General features: G+C 38.6%; 1 protein-coding gene across 2 annotated transcripts; it reads right to left on the bottom strand.

Annotated features, from left to right (window-relative positions):
• Positions 1–919: 919 nt before the first annotated feature.
• On the bottom strand, positions 920–16,846 carry LOC128243808 (solute carrier family 23 member 2-like). Of its 2 annotated transcripts, none has more exons than XM_052961767.1 (10): positions 16,372–16,846; positions 8,738–8,895; positions 8,001–8,187; positions 6,873–7,054; positions 5,994–6,114; positions 5,246–5,402; positions 3,165–3,418; positions 2,385–2,658; positions 1,902–1,997; positions 920–1,266 (listed from the first exon to the last, which is right to left on the bottom strand). In XM_052961767.1, the coding sequence occupies exons 1-10, from the start codon at positions 16,690–16,692 to the stop codon at positions 1,034–1,036; spliced, it is 1,983 nt and encodes a 660-aa protein (XP_052817727.1). In that variant the 5' UTR covers positions 16,693–16,846; the 3' UTR covers positions 920–1,033. The 2 variants fall into 2 exon arrangements, with proteins under 2 accessions (XP_052817727.1, XP_052817736.1); XM_052961776.1 differs by lacking the exon at positions 16,372–16,846 and adding an exon at positions 14,313–14,822.
• Positions 16,847–18,212: the final 1,366 nt, after the last annotated feature.

The following is an 18,212-nucleotide window of genomic DNA, read 5'->3' as shown; positions in this document are numbered from 1 at the left end:
TACCTTTTTTATAATATAACAGTATTTTTTCACGTCTGTCATTTGCTATGTGACATTTACTTATTTTTTAAAATGTTTAACTAAAATTCTTGATAATATTACGATATGTTGTCACGTGCGTTTGTTGAAAACATAAGAGAGATGTTCGATCTTTGGTCGATTTGTCACATGAGGTGACTACATTCCCGCTTGTTTAATGTGTCAAGAAAGATACATGTATATGCTTTCAGAGAATGTCTTATTCCTAAAGGCACAGCAGTTTTCTTTACCTATACACTCGACGCGCATGGATGCAAATGTTTTTCCTGAACCGTTTGCATTTTGGCTAAAGACGTCTTCTAGGCAAAGACAGAAAAAAACACGTTATACCGCAAGAAAATGTTATTTCGTTTTCATTAAGACCAAGAGTTTGCTTAGGACATATGTAGGGGACATTTCTTTTAGTACGTGACACCCTGGTTAAGCGGTACGAGCTCCGGAGTCGCTGGAGTTGGTCTTTTGGACGTCAGTGAAAGCGTCACCGACACCACTAACTAACTGGTCCCATTCTTTGTGGTTAATGTTGAGAGACTTTACAACATATGATTCATTTTTTCGGATAAGAGATTCGAGTTTTTGCCGGAATCTCCCTTTCTGATACGATGTCATTCTCATTATCTCTTTTATTAAGCCCATGTTTATGAATCTCTTCTACGCTTGCCACGAGGCATCTAAGACCAAGTTTCACATTATTTTTAACACACTATGACCTTGTATATTTATGTTTAAAACAGTTCGTGTTTAACATCATCTGAAGCGCTGAAAATAAGCCGTTGTTATAGCCGTTTCAATTACCCGTTGTTATCTGTCTTGTCAAACTTTTTTTCAAACCTGGATGGTTCACGGTTATGTTTAATAAAACAACATGTTTGAGGTTTTTTTAGTTGTTTTATTACATAATGTGTGATATGGTTATAGTTCATTATAGATCTGCTATATATATGATATAGATCAATACACGTTATACATTTCATAATATATCACGATATAGATATCAAGATTTCGACTTTTTACAACATGAGCAATTATTGCAAAAAAGTTTTTTGCCGGCTCCGACGCTGAAAGTAGGCAAGAAGGGGATGTATCTGGTCCATCGCATCCGCCGGAGGCAACCCATGATGTACGGCAGATCGTAGGTGCTGTCTCCCTCAGCCGACGGCAGTACGCTATTGCCACCGACGGCATAACTCTTCCGCCATGCACGGACTCCTCGCTCTTCGTCCGTCCCTGGAACAACCCAGTATTAGTGACTTTATATAAAATAAGGGAAAATCGAACGCTTACTGGCGTTGTGAGATTTTGTTTGACGTTAACTATCCATTAAAAATACTTTTCATTTTTTAAAGGTAAATATAATTGTTCAAATAAGAGCTCTTATTTTATTTTTTATCAAAACATGTGACAGAAAATTCTCCATTTTGGCGCTATTAGTAAGTAACTAAATTGTACATTTGAATAGAACAGGACATAATTGTATTTGACGTATACCCACAAGGTACATAGTCATAGAATATAAATACATTTATAAAACGTGAATTCCACATGTCACATAATAGAGATTCCATACATGCAATGTCAATATGTAGATATGAATAATGTGGCATACGTGAAAAGAAAGTACATGCACATTATGAAATATGATGATGAGCTGATATTCATTGAATCATATGAGGCTTGGATTTACATAATTAATATTAAATTAATGAGTATCTGGTAGTTGCTGTTTGGTCTGTATCTTTATAAAAATCGTCGTTTCCAACATAAAATATGTACGTCATCTCCTTTAAGACGACATACACTGTTCAGTTTGGGGATTACTATCGTAAAATTTAAAAAAAAAAACAATGTAACTAACTACCCACCTGGCACCGTGTTGTCCAAGACAAACCCAATGAAGCCACCAACAAACATGGCTGTGCTCAGAAGAACTGTCAACACCCGATCTACTTCAGAGTAACCTGGAATTTAGCAAGCTGTATTCAGCGTAAATAGAGAACTACATGTATACAATATAAGAGTACGCACGCACGCACGCACGCACACGCACACGCACACGCACACACACATGTACTCGTAGAAGGATGCAAACGCCTAAACATTTTTTTAAGAAATGCAGCCTTGACACACCCGTTTGAGCCATCGTATTTTCAGAAGTATTATTTCGTTCCCTACATCATTAAACATGCGATAAATACGATTTTTGCTACTGATATATGCAATATACTCGCCGGGCAGATTTAGCTTGCAATTCGACCTTGGCATCTATTAATAAAAACACACTTTGCTGATTTCATAACAATGAAGGTGCTCTGATCACTCGGCAGGCAGATAGCTTTGAAACTCACCCGTATTAATACACCCTGGGTTGTCTTGTATGTATCTGGGCGCCATCAGCCCAATAATCAGCGACGACCCAATAATGACCAGGTTCCTACTGGATTTGAGGGACACAAACTGGAGGTTGGACAGGCCGACGGAAGTGACCATTCCGAAACTGACCAGCACGATTCCGCCCAGCACAGGGTCCGGCAGCAGAGTCAGTACCGCCCCAAACTTACCACAAAGGCCACACACCACAAAGATAAGACCAGCAACTTGGAACGCGCGTCGACTGGCCACCTGATGTTAGAAAAGGTCAGCTTATAATAATTCTCTCTCTCTCTCTCTCTCTCTCTCTCTCTCTCTCTCTATATATATATATATATATATATATATATATATATATATATATATATATATATATATATATATACATATACATATATATATATAGAGAGAGAGAGAGAGAGAGAGAGAGAGAGAGAGAGAGAGAGAGAGAGAGAGAGAGAGAGAATTATTATAAGCTGGTATATATATATATATAGCTTGTTAGCTTGTCACTCGTTTATACGACACTGTTATGATAATAAGTACATTCGCTTCAATGGTTTTATTGCTTTACATGGATGCTATTTGTCGAACTGTGAAAATGTTTAATAAAATTTATGAGCCGAACCGCCATAAACTTAACTAAATTCAAGGCAACATGGTAGAATACCAGCCGATTCACGTTTCACTTCGTTCGTCGTTGGTATCGAAGTCGTTGAAGTGGAACGGAATCGGTAGGTCGATGTAGATTCACTTACTTTAGTAAATCCAATAGCTCCCACGTTCTGACTATATGAGGTCGTAGCGCCGCCGGAGCCGACGATTCCGGAAATTATGCTACCGAACCCCTCCGTCAGGATTCCTCTGTTGACCGCGTGCGCCGGGGGCGGTGCCTCACACGAGATTCTTGCGCATGCGTAATAATCGCCTGTAGACTCTATAATTGAGGTGAAGGTCGCGGCCAACATGGCCATATAGCTGGAGACGCTGATAGTTGGAGTTCCCCACTGAACTGCGGAGGTAAAGTCAATATAAAATGATGAACGATGAAAGCGGAAAGCTTTTTCATGTTATGCCACGTGTAATCTTTTATCGCGCGCGTTGTGCATCAAATAATCAGACAAAAATATATGAAAGCATTCGAATTTCAATGGATATTTTAAGCCGTATTCTGCAGAATTTGGGGTTTTAAACATCGTTTGTCATCACGACTTAATATATCAAATGTCTTCTCTATACAAAACAAATGCAGTGCTCCAGCTAGCCCGTTTTTCAATGGCGCAGCGCCCGTGCCCCTTTTCTTACCGCCCTGCCACCTTTTTGAATAGTGCCCTTTTTACAAATGCTCTATAAGCACCAATTATCCCGTTAGTGGCCTTTTTACTATTGAAATCATTATAAAAGATTGACAGCCTTTAATCCGCTGACATAATTGAGACAAATTACGTAATACTTATGATAATAGTGTTCCCGCTAGGTGTCACCATGCCCCCATTGACTGCTTAAAATATGCCGTACTGCCCTTTCATCTTCCCATGTGCCTTGGCCAAGTCATATGACAGCTAATTGTGTATTTGTGTAGTGAACAGACGACCTGTGTATTCATAATCGGTCATCTTCTAATCTAATAATTAAGAAGAGACAAATAGGGAAACATCGGCAGGAGGCGGAGCTATTGAATGAGAGCCAATCAGAATATACATTGAGAATTCGTTCATTTAATGATGAAAGTTCGTAAAACGCGATAGAAAATGCGAAGGGATGGTGAAAAATGTTGTCAAGCACAATTAAATCTTTTAAAATAATTGTTAATTGTATTGTACTGACGAAAATCGCCATTTAAACATTGTTGATTTGAAGCAGACGGCCACTGCCGATTTGTAAACATATCAATGGTGGCGCTAACACAATCAAATACATCACTATTTCAGTAAATGTTTTTTCAAAGTTTATTTGTAAAATATTCATGATGAAAATTTCATTGTTACCCACAAATATATGTTGATGCTTTATGTAGTGTTTACCTATCGTTGTTACGATCATGTCAAAATTCGCCGAAACCGCCATTTTGTCAGAACGAACGTTATTTTATCAATGTTCTATGTTTTATAAGTGATTTTCAAAGCAAGGGCAGTGATTTTTATTGTCATTTTATTCTAAAACATTAGCATATTAAACATTATTTTACCAAAGACAATTTAAAAACAGTCAGGCTGAATGTAACATTCGTATCCAATCCCGATCGTACCAAACTAAGATTCGTCCCCTACATATTTGTTTTTTGTGTATTTATTTATTTGCTTGCTTCAAATGTTTAACTGTCTTTGTTTTTTCTTCATTTTACATGATTATTTTTAGAAATATGTGCCATTGCACTAAAGAAGACTCCAAACAAGTACAATCATACTACCACAGACAAAAAGACAAATTTTAATTTTGATATTCAAACACACCCTACCAAATTTGGAGAAAAAAAACAACAAACTTTTTTATTCAAGTCTGGAAATCCTGGAAAATGATTTCAATTGAGTATGAAAACAAAACAAATTCTAGGTGGAGACCCCCCCCCCCCCAAAAAAAAAAAAAAAAAAAAAAAAAAAAAAAAAAAAACACCTTGTGACGGGGTGGACCCCTCCCACAACCACCCCCAATCACCCCTACACGACTCATGTAGTTTGCCCTTTTCAAAACTCCACCCTACCCTTTTCAAATCCTGGCTGGAGCACTGTAAATGTAAGAAGGATGTTTACTCAAAAGACCGCATTTATAAGTAACAAAGCGATACCTTAATAAAACACATCTATTCAAATAACGTAACTTGAATCTAAACTTTTCATACATGGATAGGGGAAGTAGAACCACTTGGCGGACGGGAGGACGGAAAGGCGGGCGTCTGTACGCGTTTGAAAGGCCGGATGGTCGGGATCAGGTGGGAACACGTTTGTCAGTGTGAGAACAAGGCACGTCAACCAGGATATCAACACCGCTAATATTACCTAGGAAAAAGGGGGGAAAAGCAACTTAATAAAATATATAGTCGAATGTATGAAACAGAAGGAACGCCGGCCAGACAATCGTTGCATATCGGCCGCTTTCTTCAAACATAATGCACCAGTGAATTGCAACTACGCCCCCCCCCCCCCAGGTCCGAGGAATAGCGGTGACTTTGACTTTCGGTCCAGCCAAGCCCGGGCAAGATCCCCTGCGGGAATGAACTGCTGCTAAAATCCCCGCCAAATGCGCCCCGCATCCTAGGGACCCTAGGTAAGGCCCATTCCCCGCTGTTTTTGGCGCGAAGACAAAACCACCGCATTACCCGGCGCTGCGGGGCCACCTGGAAGGTAGAAACACGGCCAATTTCCCCGGCTATCCCTGGTATACCTACAATTGACTGGTGCATAACGACGTCATAAGGGGGGGATGGCCGAGGTATTCCAATAAGTCAGCCGAGATAACAACCGCTCGTGTAAGTGTTGTTTGAAATGATGAATTAAGCTGTTTTTCATTCAAATAGTCTGCACACGTAAAAACGCATATAAAGACGGAAGATGATCAAGCCAATACGTGGTCACGTCAACATTCCTTACCGGGAGTAGCTTGAAGACCGGGTATCTAGTAATGTGGCACTTTTCTTGGCGGTTGTAGGCGGGAAACGGGATCCGTATTTCAGTCATGTACAGAGAAAACAGGAACACTAGAAACACCGTCCTGGAATATTTCAAGAATTGTACATTTGCTTACTGACACACATGTTAACAATGTTTTAAAGTATTCAGGAAAGACGATCTGGGAAACGTCGATGATTAGACAAAAGACGGGCGTAACTTGCGGCGCAAACAGAAAAGCGCGTCCCCTGCCCAAGGACCCTATTTTTTCCCTTTAAATGTGGTATTTGGGCATGGGATGTCTTAGTTTGGCTAAAATAAGTCTGAAATGATACATTTCGGTGTATCCTCTTAAAGTTGATTACTTTAGGACGATCTATCAAACATATTTACATATGCAAACTGCAATCAGATAAATTCAACAAAATCAATATATTTAGTAGAAATCGCCGTTTAGAGTTTCCACAATAATGTGCGTTAGAGGAACTTTCATAACATTTTGACATAAGTTCATGATTTAGTTGCTAAATTGTATCTTTATATAGTTCTCCCGGAATTTTTATCACTAGCCAAAGACTAACTCCTTTTCAACCCTGATAACACACAAGAACGCAACAGAGCGAACGCAAACGCTGGTCTTTTTCTTTTTATGTCGAATAAGTGGAATAAATCGACAATTAGGAAAGCCTGCGTAATTGTCCGAGTCTCTGGCAACGTGTATACCAAGTTTGATTTAAACATTTTTTTAGTTATGACCTATGTTGGAGTTTTTGCACGACGATGCCGACATCGAATGTTATATATGGTATTTTGTCGATTTCTTTTCTTCGAAAACATATACCAAAAAAATAGTCCACCTACAATGAGCTGATTCCCCAGTGGACCTGACAGAATCTGAGGGCCACGTCAATCAGCGACAGTCCGACCAGTGTGATGGTAGGCACGATAGTGATTGGTCCGATATAGTGGAGGATGAAACCCAGAATTCCCGTGCACCCAATAAACACTTGCACAAGTGATGCTAGGATTATTCCGCCCTGTATCTGAAATATGGGGAACTCGATTGTGTTATCAGCTATTCGAGTATGCACATGCTGTTTTATATTTGGACCTTTGTGGTGAGGAATAAATCCCGTATTTCCCATTCATTCGTTGGACCAGGGACGTCAGAATAAGACTAGTACCACCATGGATCTGAAATATGGGGAACTAGTTCTGTTATCAGCTATTCGAGTATGCATATGCTGTATTATATTTGGACCTTTTTGGTTAGGAATAAATCCCGTATTTCCCATTAATTCGTAGGGTCAGGGACACCAGAATAGGATTATTCCGCCCTGGATATGAAATATGGGGAACTAGTGTTATCAGCTATTCGAGTATGCATATGCTGTATTATATTGATCCATTCATACCTTGGACCAGGGACGCCAGAATAAGACTAATACAACCCTGGATATGAAATATGGGGAACTGGTTTGTTTTTGAGTATTGTAGGTAATACATGTAGTAGAGTCGTGATGGGTCCGATATGGTGGAAAATGATCATGAAACCCATAATTTCCGTTCACCCGATAAACGCGATTACAGACCTCACATAAGGAATATATAAGTAGAAAAACAAATTTGAAATAGGAAAACCTGCCTTGTATTATCTGCGACTGAGATGACTCTTCACCTTCATGAAAAAAGTGCATGTGCACGAAGTAAATAAAAGGAACTGTGTTTTGTTATCTCCTATTGATATTGATAATTTGCGCTTGTGTGTATGCTGTATGAACATCTCAGGAATTTTTGGATCATTCGATATCATTATTTTTTTATTTGAGACATGTTTAATTCGGTTTATGATAATTTAAACAATACAGAACATAGCTCGTCTTTCAATAACAATGCATAAAGGTTTTCTGGTGAGTTATAATCATGCATTTGATCCGTCAAGTGCTACGTAAGTAGTAAATACATTCGATTAAAACTTATTAGCAGTACCTCTCTCATCCGACTCTGCCATATCTCAGTCCTGTCCAGCTCAAACGTGACATTTGTACCATTTCCTGAAGTGACGTTACCGCCAACGCCGGCCGCCGCAAAATCCGGGCACTTCCACATTGGGAGCGCCATTAGTGCGGTCACGGCCGGGATGAACTTGTGGCAACCGCCTTGGATAATCGGAAGTCTGGAAAAGATGCGGGCGTTTTTAACCGAAATAACTCCAGTATGCAATGCTCTTATTTTCATTTTGTCCAGAACATGTATCATAATAGAGAGCTCTCCGCTGATATTTAACTGTCATTGAAAGGTCGGTTGACTCCAACACATGGAACCCGACGACTAAAAAGAATCAGTGAACGAGATTGTCGCGGAACAAAAGCTAACGCTCTTCTTTTTTTGTTTTCCAACAAAGGACATAACTTGACAATATCTAAAGAAATGTTATGGGCATTGTTGGTCATGTGCGTATTGTCTCTGACAACATGTACACAGTTTCATTTTATACATATTTTAAAGTTATGATCAAGTTCAAGTTTTTGCACGAAGACTACATCGCCAATAACAACACCAAACTTGCAGCTTTGACAATACCTCGACTTCGGAAAATTGATGAGTTACAAATTTCTGCATGGCCAATTCGGCTCCGAATCCCCATGACAGTTATAAATTTCTTGTAAAAAGATCAATGTAAAATGAATCCATTAAACACAAAATCCCTTTAAATTAAATTTTACCTTACACCAACGGTGGTCTGAAGAATGGTGCATACACCACACATGAAGAGGAAGGTCGACAGGATCTCTGACTTGACGAGGTCAAGGTCACCCGCGCATATCTCCCTGGCAACGATCAGCGGAATGGATATCGTAGAACTGATGCTTAATAACACTTGCTGAAAGGTAAGGTGACTTAATAATGTCCCACTAGTACACACACTCGTACTACATCTCGCACTACAGTAAAACTTCGATCGCTCGATGACACCGGGTCAGAGCTAAAACCGCGAGGGATACGATGTTTCGAACGACCCGAGTTTTATGATTTTTTATGCTCCCGAAGCATATTAAAATCGCACCGTCTGTCCGTCCGTCCGTCCGTCCGTCCGTCCGTGTGTCCGGCTCAATAACTCGTGTCCGGGCTGTAACTTTCCCTTGTATGGACAGATTTTAAAATAACTTGCCACATGTGTTCGGCATACCAAGACGACGTGTCGCGTACAAGACCCGGGTTCCGACCACTAAAGTCAAGGTCACACTTAGTATTTATTCACAATGGAGTGCTGCATATAAGGACATAGAGTATCGGTTGTCGTGTCCGGGCTGTAACTTTCCCTTGTATGGACATAATTTAAAATAACTTGCCACATGTGTTCCACATACCAAGTCGACGTGTCGCGTGCAAGACCCGTGTCCCTACCTCAAAGGTCAAGGTCACACATAGTGTTTATTCACAATGGAGTGCTGCACATAAGGACATAGAGTATAGGTTGTCGGGTCCGGGCTGTAACTTTCCCTTGTATGGACATAATTTAAAATAACTTGCCACATGTGTTCCACATACCAAGACGACGTGTCGCGTGCAAGACCCGTGTCCCTACCTCTTATTTTCTTCAAATTTTGAAGTCGTCATAGCGATTGTTTACCTCGGCACCGATTCATGTACTTGACGTATACATTACATGCATTATTTACATCAGCCCGATGTTTCCAATGTCAACGTCTTTGAGCAAATCTAGTGGTCAATAAAATGCATAGTAAAATAGTTGCATGTGCTAAATTAGAAAATTATTTGATTATGCATCAGAAAAAGCATGTTTGATGACTTTGTATCCGAGGCGGTACATTTCGACAACGGTAAAATGGGCTAATGCTGAGAAAACTCGTTGAAAAGGGAAGTAAATGATGTACGTGGAGTTAGCGGCCTAGCGGCGTGAAGTTAGCGGCCTAGCGGCCTAGCGGCCTACCGGCTTGAAGTTAGCGGCCTGGCGGCCTAGCGGCGTGAAGTTGGCGGCCTAGCGGCCTGGCGGCCTAATTATTTTTTTTCTATTTCCAAGCAATTGTTAATGCGGACTTCTTTAATTATCACCACTTCTAAAACAATGACATTTTAACTGTATTTATGCACACATTAACACATTGAAGCGATTATCAACATTTTTTTTTTCAAAAAAGTCGATAAAGCAGTCAGCTAATTCAAAGCATTAAACATGCCTGTTCTTCTAAAACAATGATGTTTTTACTGTTTTTATGCACAAATTATCACTCTGAAGCGTTTTTCATTATTTTTTCCAAAAAAGTCGATCGTGAAGTTAGCGGCCTAGCGGCCTAAAATGGTTTCCTATTTCAAAGCATGTATACATACATTTTCTTCTAAAACAATGACATATTAACTGTTTGAATGCACAAATTTCAAAGCATGTTTAAATGTTGATAATCGCTTCAATGTGTTAATGTGTGCATAAAAACAGTTGGTACCAGTAGCCTTCTTTCCTGACGATCGGCATTTGAGGGTACACTGGGTAATTTGGAATACCCAGAACTGGTTAAAATGCAGGGAAGTTGTCCCCCGTGTGTCGGTATATTACACCGGACATAGAACATGTCAAAGCGCATTAGTGCTTTATTCGAAAAGAGTCAGGGTATCGTACCCGGATCTCCTTGTATATCGCGTGGTGTGTCAACTCCGCTGATATTTATATGTGACTGAAGGAAAATCGCCCTGTGTTATGATTCATGTCACGTATGGCATACAATTCACCTGAAGTCCAGATGGCGACTGGTCAAGCCATAGTATACGTGATGGTTGCGATGGTCAGCCCATATTGCAGCCAATGGGCGCGGGTAAACCTGTATTAATTCTTAAAAAACTCTAAACAAAGTAACAGTTACAGTTGTATACTTTCAGTACCGGGTTTTCTGATGAAATGTCAAATAACCATTTCTTGCAAACTGCAGTGTAACATGAGTCACGCGCAGCAACGCGCCACTTCTAATTTCTTTCATTGTATGGTTTATGATTTTGCCATTTCAATATTTAAAGTGCAATCAAATTCATTAGAATGCATGATTTTTTTATTAAAATAAAAATAAATATTCCTCAAAAATTTAAGAGGAATTTGACGTCAGTAGTGATCTTAATTTACTGCGGTTCATGACGTCAATATTTACACCTCAACTTCCATTCCTTGAATAAACTGCTTATAAAATATGTTTAAACTAACTGCTTATCGGCAATTGCGTTTATCAATCGATGAACGCAACATCTTCGGATATGTTCGGATCGCAAGTCATCGCACAACAATATACATGAAAACTATTGATCTGGTTATTGTTTGTATTGTGTCAGAAGGTCCCGCAACATATAAATCCACATTTTAGAAAGTGTTAATTTATTAAATTTTAAATGTATTGTTGCCATAAGTGTTTCAATTTTTCATTTAAAAGTGATTTCCAGTGGTTGATCTTTACCCGCGTTATTGTGACGTCATTTGAAAAAATTGTTTCCGGTTACAGTCGGTTCGTTCTATTTACAGAATGGGTAAGAAAGGATTACTGAAAGGTTTTCTTAAATAAAATTAAGTATTTTTTTAACAATTATTGAATGAAATAATGAACTATTGGTGTAAATATAAGTAATGAATTGCGGGGTTGATGTCATTATCGGGGATATGAACGCAATTGTGCTGGTCAAAGTACACTTTGACCAGCCCAATTGCATTCATACCCCGATAATGCTATCCGCCATGACCTCCGACAATCTGCACTTACCAACAGTAGTGGAATTGCTCTGTGTTCTATATATAAAACACAAAAAAGTTTTTTTAATAATTGAGAGATAGTAAAGACAAGGAAATTTTTAATACAGACATTTTCCCTTATTGCTGCTCAAATTATGCAAATTATGCATTTTAATGTGAACGTACATATGATAATATACGTATCTTCTTCGTTAGTCATAAAACATGAAATATCCTTATGAGTATTAGTGTATAATATTGACGTCATCTCGCGATTTTTTAAAAAAAATAATTTGATTTTTCCTCCTTCTTGTGCGTAAAGTTTTAAATCCGAAGCATATATATAAATTTGCTTTTAAATTTGTTTGAACAAACTGTTCATATAGCTAAAGGTCACAAAACGTATATACGTATAGATAAGACAGAATTATCTTCGTAAATGACGCAAATCAATGTATAAACCTGTGTATTTATAATGGCTATGATCACTTCTAACTCCTACATGTTTGTTCCTTGTAAGAACAGTTTCGCATTTCATTTAATACGGATATTAATTCATTGAGAGAAATATTACGGTAGTTATATCAATAATAATAATTCACTAAACTTGTATAAAAGGTGTTTTTTTTAATGGAGAAAGGAAGAAAAACAGCAAAATCCATTTGATCTACACAATAGTCATTTTTTGTTGACTTTCGAAAGGAAATTAATAAATGTTTTGTTTCCTTAAATTTTATGTTTACATTACTACTGAAACAAATTCAGATTTTTTTAGAAATTAATTATTTTAAAGTTTAGACATTAAATTATTTCTACCTGAATCAAGTATTGAATTTAATTAATTACAATAATTAACTGATTTAATGTTATACTTGCTTTTATTGCTATGTTTTACCATGTGTCGTGCATTTTTTATCTGATTGTAAATCAATTCTACGATTATTCTGTATAATTATCGTCTGCTTCTGTGTTCATGTCGGAGGGCCCTTACTGAAGGGTCACGTGACACTGTAGGCGTAGCCCTATCGTAATCGGCGTGGTGTCAATTCATTCCTTAAGTGAACAACGTCGCTTATTGTACCAAAAAATGCGTTTCCGACACGAATTTTTCCACAAATTCATATTATTAGGTATGTTAGAAAAACTATCAATCAGGTTTTATCCCCGGCAAGTCTAACGTGCCATCGGGCCGGATTTTCCTATCAGAAACACATCATAGATACTTGCACTCAGTCACTCTCGCGGCACAGCATTCAGATCATCTACGAAATATGCAATTATGTTGTTATTGCGGATTTTTTTCCTATATGTTTTTTTTTTCTTAGGGGTTTCATCTACTTTTATTTTCAAGAATTGACGACGATATGATCTTGTGCTAATTAAGCTAGTTATAGCAAAATATTTGCAAGATGTATCGTTGCTTTACTACTAAAAGGAATACGTACATTACCGGCAAAAAAACAGCGATCATTTAAGATGCAAACTACGTTATATCTTACGCATGCACTTGTTCTCTCTGGTGAGTCGTGTTGTTTTATGATGACATTTAAACACTAAACGAATTTTGTAAGGCATGGCATGCACTTTTATTATTTTACCACAATGGCAGACAATCTCTTGGTGGTTCGTGGTGAACATGTCGATAGGCAAGTAGTAGTAGGATGGTGATGATGGTGATGGTGATGATGATGATGATAATGATGATGATGATGATGATGGTGATGTTGGTGGTGGTGGTGGTGGTTGAGGTGGTGGTGGTGATGATTGTGATGATTGTGATGGTGGTGGTGGTGGTTGTGGTGGTGGTGGTGGTGGTGGTGATGATGATGATGATGATGATGATGATGGTGATGGTGATGGTGGTGGTGGTGATGATGATGATGATGATGATGATGATGATGATGATGATGATGATGGTGGTGGTGGTGGTGGTGGTGTTGGTGATGATAGTGATGGTGGTGGTTGTGGTAGTGGTGGTGGTGGTAGGGGTGATGATGGTGATGATGATGATGATGATGATGATGATGAGGAGGAGGAGGAGGAGGAGGAGAAGGGTGTTGATGATGATGATGATGATGATGGTGGTGGTGGTGGTGGTGATGATGATGGTGGTGGTGGTGGTGGTGGTGGTGGTGATGATGAAGATGATGATGATGATGATGATGATGGCGTTATAGCTTACGCATTCACTTGTGATGATGATGATGATGATGAATGATGATGATGATGATGATGATGATGATGATGATGATGATGATGATGAGGAGGAGGAGGAGGAGGAGGATGAGGATGAGGAGGATGAGGATGAGGAGAAGGAGGGGGAGGAGGAGGTAGAGGAGAAGGAGGGTGTCAATGATGATGATGATGAGGAGGATGAGGATGAGGATGATAGGAGGAGGATGAAGATGATGACGATGATGATGATGTTGATCAAGAAATGTTTGACAAAAACCAAATGTAGACATGCAGATTTTAAATTTCAGATTTAAGTTTTTTCTTTAGGTTCTGCAACTTAACTATCACTTAGTAACACACATGCATGAGACTGTTTTTAAACATTGACACCTGCATACCTGAAGTCCGCAAAAGAGAGACAGAAGAATAGGTGGGTTGTCTCCGACCGCATACTGCATCCTATCATCTTCTGCCTGAATATCAACTCCCGGTGTTACGTCAACTCTGACGTCATTCGTATCGATGTCACCGTCGTTTCGTTGGTCACCCACTGAGTGACCACTACATTTAACGTTCATGATATCATTAATGTTAGAAATATCCGCACAATAATTTGTTTCACTATTCCACCGGGGTACGCAGTCAGCTTAATTACGGATTGAACGACTTCTTGGTGTACGACCGAAAAAGAGCATGACGCAAGGAGAATGGCAAAATCGTCGAATGAATTGTCGCTATCTTTGGTAGATCTTAAAAACATAATGTTTATCTCTTGGTTTACTTTATATCAGAGACTTTATAAATGTCGCTTAAATTTATTACAGTATACACATTTAAACCAGTTAAATCCACAAAGCACGCTGAAATGACACACTAACAGTTGTTTTGCAGTCGATACGAACACACAGACTAAACGAAGCAAAACTGTAAACATCAATACTGCAATACTTTCCCACAGCAGCAACGATTAGTGCAAAAATAACGACTTGTGGGTTATTGTTTTTCAGCAGCACTATAACCAAGAAAAAGCAACATCTTGTTATTACCGGATTATTTCAACATCAAAACCAAGTATACAGTGACACAAAAAAACAACAAGCAGACTATCGTGCATACATGACATTCATTCAGGTTGCTTCTGCCATGCATATTGATCCGGTATGATACAGAAAGCTCTCCTAGGCTCCAGATACACTGCTACAGACATGAATAGAAGATACAACACGTCTTTTGTTTGTTTAAAAAAGCTACGAATGAGTTTTGTTTTCATGACAATAATTAATTTAAATACGGTACGTAGCTTTACTCATACAGACAAAAGTACAAAATTCCAATTACCAATTAATCAATCAAATGTTTAATCAATTAATCGATCGATCGATAAAATCAGTGTCTATAAATAAATGTGAAGCATTGTGAACCCTATTTTACATGCGTTTCGGAAGTACCTTTTATAGAAGATATTTAAATATATAAAATAATGAATTGTTTATGTTTGGCATGTATTGGAATGAAAACAAACAAAAACACATACACTTGCTCATTGTGACATAACACTTCGTTTAAAGTAAAAAAAAAAACAACACGTTTGTGTTGATAATGACAATGCAACAGATAACAGTTCTGTAAAACCGAAATGGCGCGGATAAGTGGGGCTTCTGTTCCCTTCCCGTATGACTATTCATAACATTAACATCCTTTCATCTTATTGGATTTCAATTTATTCACAATAAACACTTCAGTTGCAAACTGTTGACCTTATTCCAAACTCAATACTGTCTCTCGTTGATAACGGACTTATTTTGTACAAAAATAAGCACTTAATTCCTGAGGACTAACTCCATACAAACAAACACTTACTTAGGTTGCCTAAGGTATTACTAATTCCATCAACCTTAATTTTAGTTGCCTTCAAGTTTGTATTATTTCATCTATAAAGACTAATTTCAGCTACCGGGTGCGTAGCTAGCCTATTCTATTCATGTGGATTCACAAATGTCCTAGGTTTTTATTTTTGAAAACCATGGTGCAACTTCTGGGCGTTCAGAGGTGCTTTATTTAGAACTGTCACATACGCATACTGCAACTTTGGCCGTTTTTTATCATGTGGATTCAGCTGCATTTTCACATATAGACAGCTACGCGCCTGGCTACCAAGGTATCACTTCAACCCTAAACCCTCATTTCAGCTACCGTATGTATTACTTCATATTACATAAACCCAGATTTCAGTTTTCTAATTGAAACAGCCTTTCTTCATCCAAAATATACACACATTTATCGAGTTTCCTTTAATGTCTTATTATTTAAGGATGTGTATGTTTTATCATCAAAAATACATCATTTAATTTCAGAAGTAAATTAAGGAGCTCCCTTCATAATGTCATTCGGATGAATAAAAAGATTCAGTTACCAAAAACAGTTTAAAGCCTACTAAATGCGAACGAAAATAGATACCTGTAAACCAAAAAGGAACGCCAAATGTGGCGCGGGAATGTCATCGAGTCTGTAATGCACCGTGCCTTCCGTTCCAGAATCCTTTACGGCACTTCCAGTGGCGCACGTTATCTCCACATGATCTTTAAATCCTTCAATTTTTAATTTGTCCGATTTTCCGCCCTGAGTTTCACCGTTGTTCATTTCTTTGTTGCTGTCAATGAGAAGAGTTGTGCATCTCTCTGCCTCATAACATCTTGCAATATTAGAATCAGATGCTAATGTCTTGTCTGAGAATTCCGTAGAATTATCATACACTTGTACTCCGACTGTTGAACACATTTTTTCGCACAACAAAAGGTATCCTATTTTCTTCTTGTTTTTCTATTTTCTTTTTATGATCACAACGATATTTCATTGTGCATACCAGCACTTGTCGAAAGGGTGTGTTATGGTCAACAGAATAAACTCCTTCAGACTAGTCTTTATTTGTTCAAGCTATTAATATGCATGCTCACACTATCTATATAGGTGTTTGTGACTATACTTGTGAAGGTCACTAGCATGTAGAAATGAACGTTAACGACAAACACCCTTTTACGAGTAACTTATGGCTAAATAAACATTTTGCTCTCAAAAGTTCATTATTATTCCAAAGGAGAACGCCTTTTCAGACTAAACTGTATTAGTTGTTTGCACCCTCTGTCAATGCAAACTTAATTTTGATATAATTGTTTGCAATGTTAATATGTTACAAAAGTTATAACTCAAGGAATGCAATATAGTTGCTATTACTACCACTACTATCTTCTCAATCTTCGCCACCGCCGCCACTTTGTCCGTCGTCATCTTCTTAAAAGTCAAGAAAAACAGCACTGGCAACCTGGTCCACGAGACGCCATTCCTGTCAATGTCTGTATCATCATTGTAACTATCAGAATCAGTTGGCCATTCATTGCATAACTTATATGTATTTGACATTTGCATTGCGTAATAAAAAATGCGTCAAATGTGCTCTCTATCTAGTCCGCGCGTTGTTTTATATAAGTATCTTCCATGGCCGCTCGTGTAAGATAGGTTCATTCCGACCCGAGCGTAGGGTCGGAATGAACCTATCTTACACGAGCGGCTATGGTAAATAATTTTTCTCCCACCTCAGTTAAACAAAATTAAGTAAAAATGTATTTGTTGCTGGAACTCTTTTGTGCTTAGTGACAATAATTGCGTATGGATATGCGATAGCACGTCGTTGTCATGTATATGCGCGTAATGATCCAGTTAATGTAAATGGTCTGATCGGTCTTAAAATAGTTCTAAGAAGAGTGAAGCATTATTTCTTGAATGGTGCTTGAAAACTGTTTTATGATGACATTTAAACACTAAACGAATTTTGTAAGGCATGGCATGCACTTTTATTTTTTTTACCACAATGGTAGACAATCTCTCGGTGGATCGTGGTCAACATGTCGATAGGCAAGTAGTAGTAGGATGGTGGTGATGATGATGGTGATGATGATGATGATGATGATGATGATGATGATGGTGATGATGATGATGATGGTGGTGGTGATGGTGGTGGTGGTGGTGGTGGTGGTTGTGGTGGTGGTGGTTGAGGTGGTGGTGGTGATGATTGTGGTGGTGGTGGTGGTGGTGGTGGTGGTTGTGGTTGTGATTATGATGATGATGATGATGATGGTGGTGGTGGTTGTGGTGGTGGTGGTGGTGGTGGTGGTGATGATGATGATGATGATGATGATGATGATGGTGGTGGTGGTGATGGTCGTGGTGGTGATGATAGTGATGGTGGTGGTTGTGGTGGTGGTGGTGGTGGTGGTGGTAGGGGTGATGATGGTGATGATGAT

Source organism: Mya arenaria, chromosome 2 (genome assembly GCF_026914265.1).
Source record: "Mya arenaria isolate MELC-2E11 chromosome 2, ASM2691426v1".
NCBI classification, from domain to species: domain Eukaryota; kingdom Metazoa; phylum Mollusca; class Bivalvia; order Myida; family Myidae; genus Mya; species Mya arenaria.
The sequence above is the reverse complement of the archived record's forward strand: the minus strand, read 5'-3'. Positions and strand labels throughout refer to the sequence as shown.

What these genes read in the sequence shown, in the direction of transcription:
- LOC128243808 (XM_052961767.1), bottom strand. Translation starts at nt 16,692, where the DNA reads ATGTGTTCAACAGTCGGAGTACAAGTGTATGATAATTCTACGGAATTC. An exon ending in GGCAGAGTCGGATGAGAGAG is followed by an intron (nt 7,055 to 8,000) that starts GTACTGCTAATA and finishes CCCATATTTCAG; the next exon opens with ATACAGGGCGGAATAATCCT. An exon ending in GTTCTACTTCCCCTATCCAT is followed by an intron (nt 3,419 to 5,245) that starts GTATGAAAAGTT and finishes TTACCTCCGCAG; the next exon opens with TTCAGTGGGGAACTCCAACT.